This window comes from Dasypus novemcinctus, chromosome 1 (genome assembly GCF_030445035.2).
Source record: "Dasypus novemcinctus isolate mDasNov1 chromosome 1, mDasNov1.1.hap2, whole genome shotgun sequence".
NCBI lineage: Eukaryota > Metazoa > Chordata > Mammalia > Cingulata > Dasypodidae > Dasypus > Dasypus novemcinctus.
Window position 1 is genome coordinate 84,965,269 of NC_080673.1, and position 12,355 is coordinate 84,977,623.

At 35.4% G+C, this 12,355-nt stretch overlaps 1 protein-coding gene across 1 annotated transcript in view; it reads right to left on the reverse strand.

The window, feature by feature from the left end:
* The window catches only part of UGT8 (UDP glycosyltransferase 8), a 98,064-nt gene that overhangs the window by 54,789 nt on the left and 30,920 nt on the right, over positions 1–12,355 (reverse strand). The window contains exon 2 of the mRNA XM_004480884.2: positions 10,452–11,275. Coding sequence (XP_004480941.2) covers positions 10,452–11,273 — 822 coding nt within the window. The 5' untranslated portion in view covers positions 11,274–11,275. The remainder of the gene's footprint in view (positions 1–10,451; positions 11,276–12,355) is intronic.

The following is a 12,355-nucleotide window of genomic DNA, read 5'->3' on the forward strand; positions in this document are numbered from 1 at the left end:
CATACTTTTCGAGAAATTACAGATTTCTGTGAAAGTATGATATTGGTAAATTATTCCTAGAGGTTTAAAACATTTCATCAAAGACTGTCCGCTTTACACAGTGGACACAAATGCTTATTAATGAAGCCACTAATAGATAAAGATTATTTATTTATGTTTCTTGAACAAAAATCGTATTGTATCAGCTCCACTGGGAACGCTTTGTCCAGTTTGATTTTCTAATTAGCAATTCTTAGCATGATTAAATGCTAAATACGCAGCTGTGACTTAAGAGTGAGGTTCCAGCTGGTAGTAACCAGTAGTGCCTATTACTGATTTCTTTTAACTGAAAAACAAAAGTACTCAAATACTGAATATAAATCTTTTGAGGCCTGCTTCTGCCTACAGAAGTAAAATTATTGATATATGAACTCAAGCTGATTATATTTAATAGATGAATAAAGCTAAAAGCTATGTAGTATTTGTTCATTCTGTTGAAAAGCTATTTGGACCAAAAAGAAAATAAGCCTAATCTAAGTGGCTTATTCAGTTGAAACCACATATATATTATATATGATTTCCATTAATTCATCATTATTAAGAAAGACTAAATACAAACCAATTTAGAGGGATAAACTAAACCATCTACATTCTTCTTTATAACAGCTAACACTTATAAATAGTGGAAAACAATGTAGATTTTTCTATCTTCAGATGAGAAAACTGACCCAAATTATACATCCGTATAAATTTCTATGCTTAAATCCATAAATACCCTGTAATCAAGCCTATTAGAAGTTTTATTTATGAAACAAGTTACTTAAAACCTTAATTGAAATAACTATGTTATTAAAAAAAAAAGCAAATGTGGTTTGGCAGATTTTAATAGGAAACAGGATAGTATCAAGTGGCTCCAATGGTTGCTCACAGTCATTTTTATTTATAACTAAGCCAAGTGTTAATGCATCAAAGCTTTGGCAGCATGGTGGGTAGATTCCTGTCCTTTTTACTACTCTGTATAGTATTCACCTAAGTTTGATCATTACTAAAACAAAAGCAAATTTGCAAAAGTGTTAAGCATTTTCCTAGAATTTCAATTCTGCTTTTTGAAAGAAACATTTTATAAAATCCTTTTCCAATTTTCTATTACAAAAACCTCGAAGATATTTTTAAAAGGTGAGAAGCCAAATTATTTATATGAATTGATGCGTCTTAAAGCTCTCTTTGAGATTAAGGTTCAAGAAAAACCCTTCAATGAAAGTGGTAATTCAAATTTATTCCCTGAAAGTAAAAACTGAAAAGCACATACATTTTCTATACTATGCAAAATAAAACCAATATAGTTTGAAATTTTAATTGCAAGTTTTAAAAAAATTTAAAAATTACTTGTCTAAAGCTATTTCTAATTATTGCTCATGATTTATGAGAAAATCAAAAGCTTCATTAGTATAGGAATTTAAAATTTAATACACATCCTTTAAACTACCTATCTCTTAGAGATTCTCCACAAGCCTCCACCTTTATAAATGATTACTTAAAATGCACCTACACAGAAAGGTCTACTTGACTTTGCTTCTGTCAACATGACTGTAACAGACACAGGAATGTAAAGTTAAGAATATGAGTCTGTATTTTAATGTACATATGGGATCAGAATGCTTATTTTCACACCATCAATGAAGTGGGAAGAAACTTTAAAAATCATTCCAAGCAACATCTATAATTTATTGATAAAGAAACTGGGACACAGAAAGGTAAAGTGATCTTCCCAAAGACCCTGCATATATATACCTGGTTGTCACTGAGTGCTCTGTCAACTTTTCCAGTGGACTGACACCACAGATGTAAATGGATTATTAAAAAAGAAAATGGAGGGAAACAGATGTGGCTAAACCAATTGGGCACCCGCCTAGTACACACGAGGTCTCAGATTTGGGTCCTGGGCCTCCTAAAAGAATCTGAGCAGACACCATCACCACTGCAAACCGACTAGACACTACCCCTACTATGACGAGTAGATGCTACAGGCCAGCAGACGCTGCAGCCATGGGAAGCAGATATGGCTCTGTGCACTGGGCACTCACCTTTCATGTGGGAGGTCCCAGGTTTGGTTCCCGGTGCCTCCTGGAGAAGGAAAGCAAACAATGAGCAGACAGATGAGAGAACCATCTGAGGGGGAGTAGGGGTGTAAATAAAGAAAAAATGAAATCAATATTTTTTAAAAAGAGTATGGATTAGTCTTTTTTACTGCCCTTTATCTAATTAAGAACAACTAAAATTGTTCAAGGACATACTATCATGCATAGATGGACCTAACTACTGCACGAAAACATCTGATTCGGCATCAGTGATACTGGTGGATCTTCTATTTCCGAAACACCATTTTTTCCTTGTGTTCTAGATTGCTAAGCTGCAGAAAGAAGACAGCATAAAAATGTATTGGCTTTAACTGTGAGAATTTATTAGCTTACAAGTTTACAGTTTCAAAGCTGTGAAAATGTCCTAATCAGGGGATCATCAAGACACTGCTTTCTTCTGAAAACTAGCTGCTCAAGTTCCTGGACTTCTCTGAAACATGGCAAGCACATAGCAGTTTCAGCTGGTCTCTCTCTTCTCTTCTGGGTTTCAATATGTTCAGCTTCTTGCTTCTGCAGCTTTTTCTCTCTTTGTCTGAATTTCACTCTCTTATAAAGGACTCAAGAAAGACAATTAAGACCCACCCAGAATGAGGAGGGTCATACCCTAACTTAAGATCTCAGTCACCAAAAGATCCTATTTACAATGGGTCCTCCACACTCAAAGGAATGGATTAACTTTAAGAACTTAGTTTTATGGGATACATAAGCTTCAAACCACCACACATGGTTATCCTCCCCTTCTCAGACCATGCCTTGTCAGAATTCTCAGACTCCTCTTCCTCTGCTCAGCCTCTAAATGGCTGAGTATTTGGGGTTCAGGTCTAAATCCTCTGCTCTGTGTCTATACTGCTTTATAAGTAATTTCATTTATCCCCACGGCTTTAATACAATCTCTTGGGAGCCCTTCACGAAATGATCTCAGCTCACTTCTCAAAACTCACTTAAAGTATTTTAGCCCTCTTTGCCTTCAAATCTTCAGCACCGTTATCTTTCTCGGTCTTCATAAGGCAAGTTACTTTCCACTTTGGGACGGGTAGGCTGTGTTCTCTACCTGGAATGTTCTTCCTCCACAGACTGGCTCCACCTTCTCTTGGGGTCTGTCTCTGAGCCCCTAAGAAGTCTTCTCCATTCTTGTTCTCAACACTTCAGAGATGCACTTATACACCTATTAATTTGCTTTCATCTTTATTATTCATTTCCCCCCTTGGACTGTCAGCATCATGAACAAAGCAACTATGACTTGCATGAGCAAAAAAAAACTAATGCTAGCCAACTCCTAACTCTGTGCCGACACACAGTAGGAACGTAATAGTTATGCCCTGAATGCATAAATAATTCACTATCTATTACTTTTACGAAGGGTTATCCCTTTGTGGTTTGAAAAATCTTTTCACTGCTACACATGTGAAAAACATCTAAAAAGACTTTGCAATGAGAAAGAAAATGTCAAGTTGGTTTACCTGTTCCTCACCATAGCTTGGGAATGGTAGTTTGGGGATTTAGTTAGCCTCAAGGTTCTGATAACATTTATCAAGTTACTTGAGCTCTTTTTCACTGATAAAAGGGTTGGTAATTTAGAGTATAAAAGCAGTTTTATATTCTTTTTGCAAAATAAGTTAGGCAGGTATTTAGCTTTTCCCTACTTGAAACTACATTAATTCAAAGCATATGTATTAAGGCTTATAAACTACACAGTGCTGCAGGACCAGGTATGGAAGTGGGTGAAACATGAAAGATGACTGAGCTGAGATCCTTGCTTTTTCAAAGCAGTCTACTTTTTTCATTATTCTTTCTTAAACACTTTCAATTTTTAAAGAATATTTCTGGAGTTTTTCCTTAAGATCTCTGCAAATTAAATCTTCTAACTGCTATAAAAACGCCCTATCTATAAAATCTAATTGAGCATCAAACAATTCAATTCAACAGACATTTATTAAGTAGCTGCTATATTCAATAAAGTGTAAAAACAGGTCAGCTTACTTTGACAAGTTCATTTTAGCTGTATCATATACAGACAGAGGAAAAAGAGCAGAAGCAAACAGAGTGAAAAAAATAATATCCACAACATGGTCTTAAGTTACCTTTCTTGCATCTTAATACTGTAATTCTGCAGAAAAGCCACCTTGTCAAAAACCCACCCACATGAAGTACTCTAATTTTAAGTAAATGAACACATGAATAGGCATTCTTCTCCAAAGCAGATAAAACTTTTAGGAAAAAAATTGGAAGTAGTCAGTGATTCAGTAGTGATAGTGCATCTTAAGCACCTCTCTCTCTCTCTCTTTCTCTCTCTTCCTTTACCTCTACCTCTGCCTCTGCTTCTACCTCTTTATTTCTCTCCTCCATCTAAAGGCCTGCACAATCACAGTCAATGTCACTCACATTCCGAGGGATCAGGAAGATACTCCCCTAATTTTTCTGCCCTTGCAAAGATAAAATCATCAGCTTCTGCTCATTTCTTGCACTACATATTTACTGAAAATCACATATCTCACTTACCTGTCATCCTCCCTCTACTTTAATGAGAAAGAAGATGAAGGAAAAACAAATAAAAATTCCCAAGGTAGAAGTACAAGTGTCAACTCCAAGAATGAGTGGAGGTGAAGCCATACACACTTAACTCCCTCGTCCCCACCAAACGCCCAGTCACTTCTCTATTTGCTGTGGGGAAAATAGGAAGTGGTCAGTGATTGTGATAGTGCAGTGATGCAGCTATAGTGCACCTTACATAAGAATAATCACAACAATAATCACACCAACAACTACCACTAACATGAATTGCCATGATTCTCATTTACCAGAGCCCTGTGAAGTAATGCTATCTTCATTTTAATGAGGTTGAATTCCTTACCTAAGGTTATATTAAGGTTAAGATTAAAAGTCAGTACTATTTGGCTAAATCAGTCCAAGTTTTTCCACTTTGCTTATTTACTAGAACTCTGGAAAGTTAGTATAATAAATTCTAAAAGCAAAATTATGAAATAGGTCATTTATCTTCAATGTCATTGGAGTTTATTTCTTCAGAACTTATGCCTATTTTATCCTCTCTCTGTCAAAATCTGCATTTAGGAAAAGAACTGATGAATTCATTGACAGTGTGATTTTAATTTTCAAAATGGAACTGATTGGCTTGAGTAAGAGCATTTATGAAGAATATCACTCAAAAACTGGTATCAACTACAATTTAATTGTGAAACTTATCACCTGTGAAAACGATCACCTAAAAAAATTTCCCTTGGCATTCACCAGTGTTTGAATTAATAGCTAAATGAACAATTCCATAGGGTGTCTTAAAGCTTTTATACTTAATAGCAGAGGAGGGAGGTGTTAAAAATTATGTCAAATCATGCAAAATCAAATATAAACAAGTTTCTTTGAATTTGTTCATAAAACTTGCTTGTCTACAGTATCAGGAAATCCTTGAAAACCCATCCCATCATTCTTAAAGATAAAGCAAGTGATAAACTATTTAAAACTACGTTTCTCCTCAGAAAAAATGGCCATTTTACTGAACTAATAATTAATTTATAGATGATTTGCTTCCCAGATAAATTTACATAGCAAGGAAATCTGGTTTCTTAATACAAAATAAAAACAAGATATATGGTCAACCTACAAAACTGCTGCAAGAAGTATCTGTAAGAATTATTTATATTAATGAGTTCCCACATGGAATCTCTCATTTTGCTCAACCAAAATGCTGTGGTGAATCTTTGTGCTCAGAATTGGAAATTGGAATTAAATCATTAGTCTCTTCCAAACATTAGTCCTCAATTTTCTCCTCTCTATATAGTACCTAGTGCTATATAGATAAAAACATTCTAAAAAAGTTACCTGAAAATGATAGTATAAGAAACTAACTATAGAGGATGTATATTTTGATTAAATGATACTTATTTTAATCAATATGGTACAATGGTTATAATTCCATCTCCAGCTTTCCAGGCACTGAGGGTAGAGAGATGAATAAAGTAGGATGTTAATCTTTTCAGTCAACTATACTCTATCAGGGAGAAAACCTTGTAAACAAAGAGTTAAATACAATCTTTTAGGAGTGATTAAAGTTCAGGGTTCTAGAAACTGAAATGTGGCAAAGACCAACTGCCTGGCAGGGTCACACCATTTTGGCTAACAGGAAACCACGTAAAAATTATCAGAAAGAATTATCAAAATATTTTAAGTTTTTAATAACTGACAGACCTTTTACATTAGTCTTTGATGGTATTATTGTTATTACTCCCTAATAAAGTTATCAATGGTATCATCACTCCCTAGTAGATGCCATTACTTCATTCACATTTAATATTTTAAAGACATATTCAAATAGGAAACAGTATACAGACCTCCTTTCTGGCTGAAGTAACCTTTTTAAAAAAATTTTTATTTTAATTTGCATCCATGGTCTGTACTGCCTTGACCTCTTCCCCTTAACTCACATGTTTTAAGGATCAACTACCACAGCAGCCAAGAAGTAGATAATATGATGAACGGCTGGTCCCTTCAGTCATATCCATAACATGCATTTTGAAGGCAGACGATTTCTTCACTCTACACCAACACAACACGTTGTAATCAAAAGCATTGTGTTTTGATCATGTTCTATTATCAAACCTCCAATTAAAGTATAAATAAAGGTCCAAATGGTTTAATTGACTCTCATATTAAGCCCAAGAACCTTTCAGATATCAAATAAACAAGATTAAAGAAACTGCTGTTCCTTCCTAGTCTGGTACATAGTTTGAAATGTGTAATGACAAGAGATGCAGGAACTTTGACAAAATATCTAACCAATGGCAGAAGCATCCACATTACCTCTGGCTTTCCCACAAACTAGCTGTATGCCCTTGGGCAAGTCACTAAAACTCTTTGTCTCTTCTAATGCAATGAATGGAGTATTCTGTTATTTTTCAGAGAAAAATAAATAAAATTAATGGTGCTAGGTGCTCTGTAAATTTTCTTTAGGTTCAAACATTATGAAACCTTTTAAAATGTCTTAATAAATTTCCTCTATCCTTTCATTCCAGGTTGTGAAACTGAAATCCCACTGTCAAAACATTTCCAGACATCTGGAAAACCTAATCCAGTACTGGTATAATATACCAACTTAGTAACAATTATCCTGTTATTAGTGAAACAGTGTTGTAAGTGGTCATTTGTTATGTCCTATTGTTTTAGTGTTAAAACCATTGCCTGTAAATAAGATAGGCATTTGAGAAACTCATTAACTTTTAGAACTCGAAGATACAGTTTACTGTATCAGATAAATCTACTAAAGTAATCCCAATAGAAAAGCATGCATTCTTAGCCATATAAAACCTCACCAGAGTAAGGAATATCGTACTTACTCTTTAGAACCATCATTCTTCAAAATATTCCCTAACAAAGAATTATAAATGGCACATTGAACTGAAAATAGCCCTTCACACTTAAAATCTAACATTCTTTCAATGATAATATAATTATCTATGTCCACATATATATATAACACATTCACATATAGTGTGCTGTGTCATCTAACTTATTCACATAGTAAAAATGATTATTTTTTTAAAAAGCACACTTTTAGAAAGACTTTCTGCAAAAGCTCAAAGTAGGAAAAAAAGGACAAGGAAGCTCATAACTAGGTCAAAAAAGTGCCAAACTAGAAAGCGTGACAAATCTGAAAACAATTTGAGTAATAGCATATAGGAAGATTTAAAAATCATGCAAAAAAAAAAAAAAAAAGGCTTTTAAAATACAGCAAAATGGGAAACGGACTTTGGCCCAGTGGTTAGGGCGTCCGTCTACCATATGGGAGGTCCGCGGTTCAAACCCCGGGCCTCCTTGACCCGTGTGGAGCTGGCCATGCGCAGTGCTGATGCGCGCAAGGAGTGCCGTGCCACGCAACGGTGTCCCCCGCGTGGGGGAGCCCCACACGCAAGGAGTGCGCCCGTGAGGAAAGCCGCCCAGCGTGAAAAGAAAGTGCAGCCTGCCCAGGAATGGCACCACCCACACTTCCTGTGCCGCTGACGACAACAGAAGCGGACAAAGAAACAAAAGCAGACAAAGAAACAAGACGCAGCAAATAGACACCAAGAATAGACAACCAGGGGAGGGGGGGGAAATTAAATAAATAAATAAATCTTTAAAAAAAATAAAAAATAAAAAAAAAAAATAAAATACAGCAAAATGATGAAAATGGTTAGGACATCAGTGTGCAGAAGGAAACGTGGAAGAAAAGATAAACAGGGAAAATGCTAAGCATACTAGTGAAAGGTACAGTTTAGAAGATACAATAATAAAGTATTATTATACACTTATACTGTGTAGTTCAAGTCACTGCAACTCAAGAAAAATCTAGAGAAAAAGAGGATAAAGAAGGTAATCAGATGCTTCCTTATCAATGATTCGTTCTTTAATCAAAGGATTAAAGAAGAGGGGCAGCATTTAAGCAAAGACTAAAAGCATTGCTCTAGCTGTGAAAAAGTAAGGACTAGTAGGGAACATAATAGATGTTTATAAATCATGAATGATTCAGTTGAGGTAAAGATAAGCTTGCTTCCCAAATCTTTTAGAAGTTGCTTCTAAAAATCTGATTTTAGCTACCCTTAGGAAAGGGAGTTGATATATCACACTGTGACTCTGGCAGAGAATATTTAAGAATTCAAAATGGGCTTGAAGATACAAAGAAATATCACTCAGCCATAAAAGAAGTGAAGTGCTGGCACATGGTACAACATGGATGAACGATGAAGGCACCATGTTGAGTGAAATTTGCTGAACACAAAAGAACAAATATTGCATGATTTCTTTCAAATGAGATACTTAGAATAAGCAAGTTCACAGAGACAGAAATCACTATAGTGGTTACCATGGGTGGTTGGGGGGAGACTTTGGAGTTATTGCTAAATAAATATGATTTTGGTTTAGGATGATGAAAATAGCCTGGCAATAGCACTGGAAGTCATACAGTATGGTCAATGTACTTAATGTCAAAGAATTGTCCACTTCAAATGGTTAAAACTACTTATGTTATGCATATTTTACCACAATTCAAAATAAATACTTAAAAAAAAAAAACAGGCTTGGAGAAATACATGAGTGGCTGTGATAAACTGAGAACAAGCCACAGTCTTCACAGCTGATGTTAGATAGAACAACTGCACCCTTGCAAGCTCTACTGGTGACATCAGCTTGAAATCTGTTATTGTATGGGCTATGGATCTGGGTAATTCTAAGTTTCCACGTTACATGAATTATATCAAGGTATTATATCTTAATTATACTTGTAATAGACATATTAGAAAGGTCTCCAGGACATATATTTCAATCACATCATTACCTCATGAGGAAATTCTGTGATTGTACTTACCTAGTGCCTATATCAGAAAATCTGGATTTACTATGCCAGGGCCCCAAAAGATTTTTTAATAGTGACCAGAGCTAGAAATGAAAAAGTTAGCAGAGTTACTGAAAGTAGCTCTTTTCAGAGGCTCCAATAGAGAAAATCATGAAACAAGTCCTAAGCCACCTGGTAAATGGTATCAGATGTCAGGGTTAAGTCCAGAGAGTCATCGTGAAGTCAGAAAACTCATTACAACAGATACACAAGTATAGCTGCTTCTAATTTGAAATTCCTAATAAGAAAAAACTAGAATGGAAAATAGAATCTGCTAGTGGCTCAACCAGCAGAAAGAATTTAGCTTTGACTTAGAAATGAACACATTTCCTTAGTCTCTTTAATTCCTTATTTGAAATGATATAGTATTAGGGTATGATTCTCCTGTAAGAAATGACATTACTAACTTAATATTAGTTGACTCCCTAGCTTAATGAAAAGTCATTATACCTGATTTCATTGTGGGACATAAATTTCTGGTCGTTCTCACTTCCAAAAGAAGTCACATCATTTATATACCTTTCGGTTCACTGGCCCTGTCTAACACCTCCCAGTGTTTAGACATAGAGACTGTGATTGTTACTGTTTAGAGTAGAACAGAGGAGACTCCACCATTAATTAAAAGCACTATCATTTACACTCATTAAAACTAATCATCTAATACAGTCTTCTCACTTACTATAGCTATAACTTAGTAAAAGCAATCTGTTTCTTAGTCAATCTATTGGCCCTACAGCAGAGTGGCCTTGCAATATTATATAAATGTTCATTCAAAGCAGGAATATGTTCCAAAGAACTGGTGACATCCACTAATAAAGAGACCTCGATAGGTTTTATGTCCTATCTGGTTTTCAGAGTGGCATGAGGTATCAAACAATAAACAATCCTAGCTCTTCCCCAAATCAAAATTAACCTTTATGTTAAAAAAAATTAACAAAGAGTTCAGCAAACCTTACTTCTGGTAGTGGGCTGGCTGGTTTGGTTAGGATTCCTCCTACATAAACAACATTAGGCAGAGTAGGTCTTGGGAACTCCAATGCTACATCCGTACACAGCATCCACAGGCTGGACCCATGAACCAAATCATACATGGACTTCTCTGGCCGCAGGTTGTACTTCTGCATTATCCTTTCGTACTTGGGAAGAACCAGAAGACTGACCCCTAATCTGGAAATGAGGTAAACACCGGTATTTTTCATCCTTTGCAGCAAGTTCATGTGGTCTGTAAGAAGTGAGTTAAACTCTGGAACATAAGCTAATGGAGCAGGAGCACCCACTTCTGCAGGATACCAAAGGCCAGTTGAAAATACAGCATATTTCACCCCTAAAAGATGAGCTATCACAAATCCACACATGTCATTAGGGTCTACCAGCAACAGGTCAAACTTTTCCTTTTTCAGCCCCTGAACCAGGGCATGGTTGCCAACCATCATCTCACAGTTCTTAGTATAGTGATCCAGAATGTCAAACAGTTCAATTGCTGTCAATCTCCCAGAGAAAATATTCCGCATTTTGGACTGCAGGAAAGCATCCGAGGTGGTACTGTTAAAGATCCCTGGGTAGCGCTGGAGGCTGTAATGATTAGATGGAGCGATGTCTCTGCCTTCAGAAAGGAGAAACACTGTGTGGTGACCTCTCTCATGCAAGGCCGAGGCTAATGTCTTGAAAATGTACATATGGCTTTCAAACATAATTGGCGGCACGATGATGATTTTGGCAGCCTTTGCTATCCCAACAGCACTCCACAGGAGCATGAAATACGGAGTGTAAGACTTCATAGCTGAAATGACAACCAGAACACTACTTAAAACTGAATACAATCAGTACAATTAAAATAAATAATCACAAAGTCTTTTTTTTTCCCAAAATATCTGATGATCCACTAGGTGGATACCTCCTCTTTCTCTAAGAAATTGTTTTAAAAGTTATCTTAATAGTTATTTGAACTATTCTTTTATTTTTAAAGGATACTTTAAGTATCTTTAAGTATAGAGTTAGAAACATAAACTGAAATACATTAAAATGTATTCGTTTTGAAACATATGATTGCATCAGTAATGGAGAATTCGATTTTTTAAAATTTGAAATGAAACTTTAAAAAGGTGGAAGGACAAATAAAATATCTTCTTGAATAATATCTATAAAATATCTATGAAACATTTGTTTATCATCTAAGTGAAAGCCAATGTTAATCTCAGGAAGAAGAACCAGGATTTTTGATTTCCAGATATATCAGCATGTCTTTCTCTTATTTAAATGATTTTATCTCAGGAGTTACATTCCCAGTTATGTCCTAAGCATACCAAAGAAAATTTGTTTTAGAAAGTGATTCTAAAGTAGCATTTCTAAAAGGAAGACTTTATAATTGAGAAATTTATCTTTAATATGCATTTCCCCCTTACTTAAAAACCATATATATCCTGGCAATCTCAATTTATTAATTTATACCAATTTGCTGATTTGTTTCCAGCCATTATCTAGGAAAGTAACTTCTGATAGAAAAGTTCGAGAAGGTTAACTCCACCTCTGTAAATGCATATGGAAGAAGGGACTGATGAATGAATACATCCAGGCCACACTTCCTATGCTGCACCTGTAACTCAGGTGCAGACACAAAGTCAGATGTTAGTTGTACGCCTGGAGACTAATGCTTCTATCGCCATTTCATGTTAATAGATTATGTGAAATCGTTACATTATTTTTTAGAAATAAGTACATGTAGAGGCCTTATAGAGTGCAAACTTTATACACTACTCGATATCATTTGTACTTAGGCTCTAAATTAGCCACCAAATAGACAAAAGATCTAACAGATAATTGTGTATGCAAACCGGATACTTTTATTTTAAGGAACGCAAAA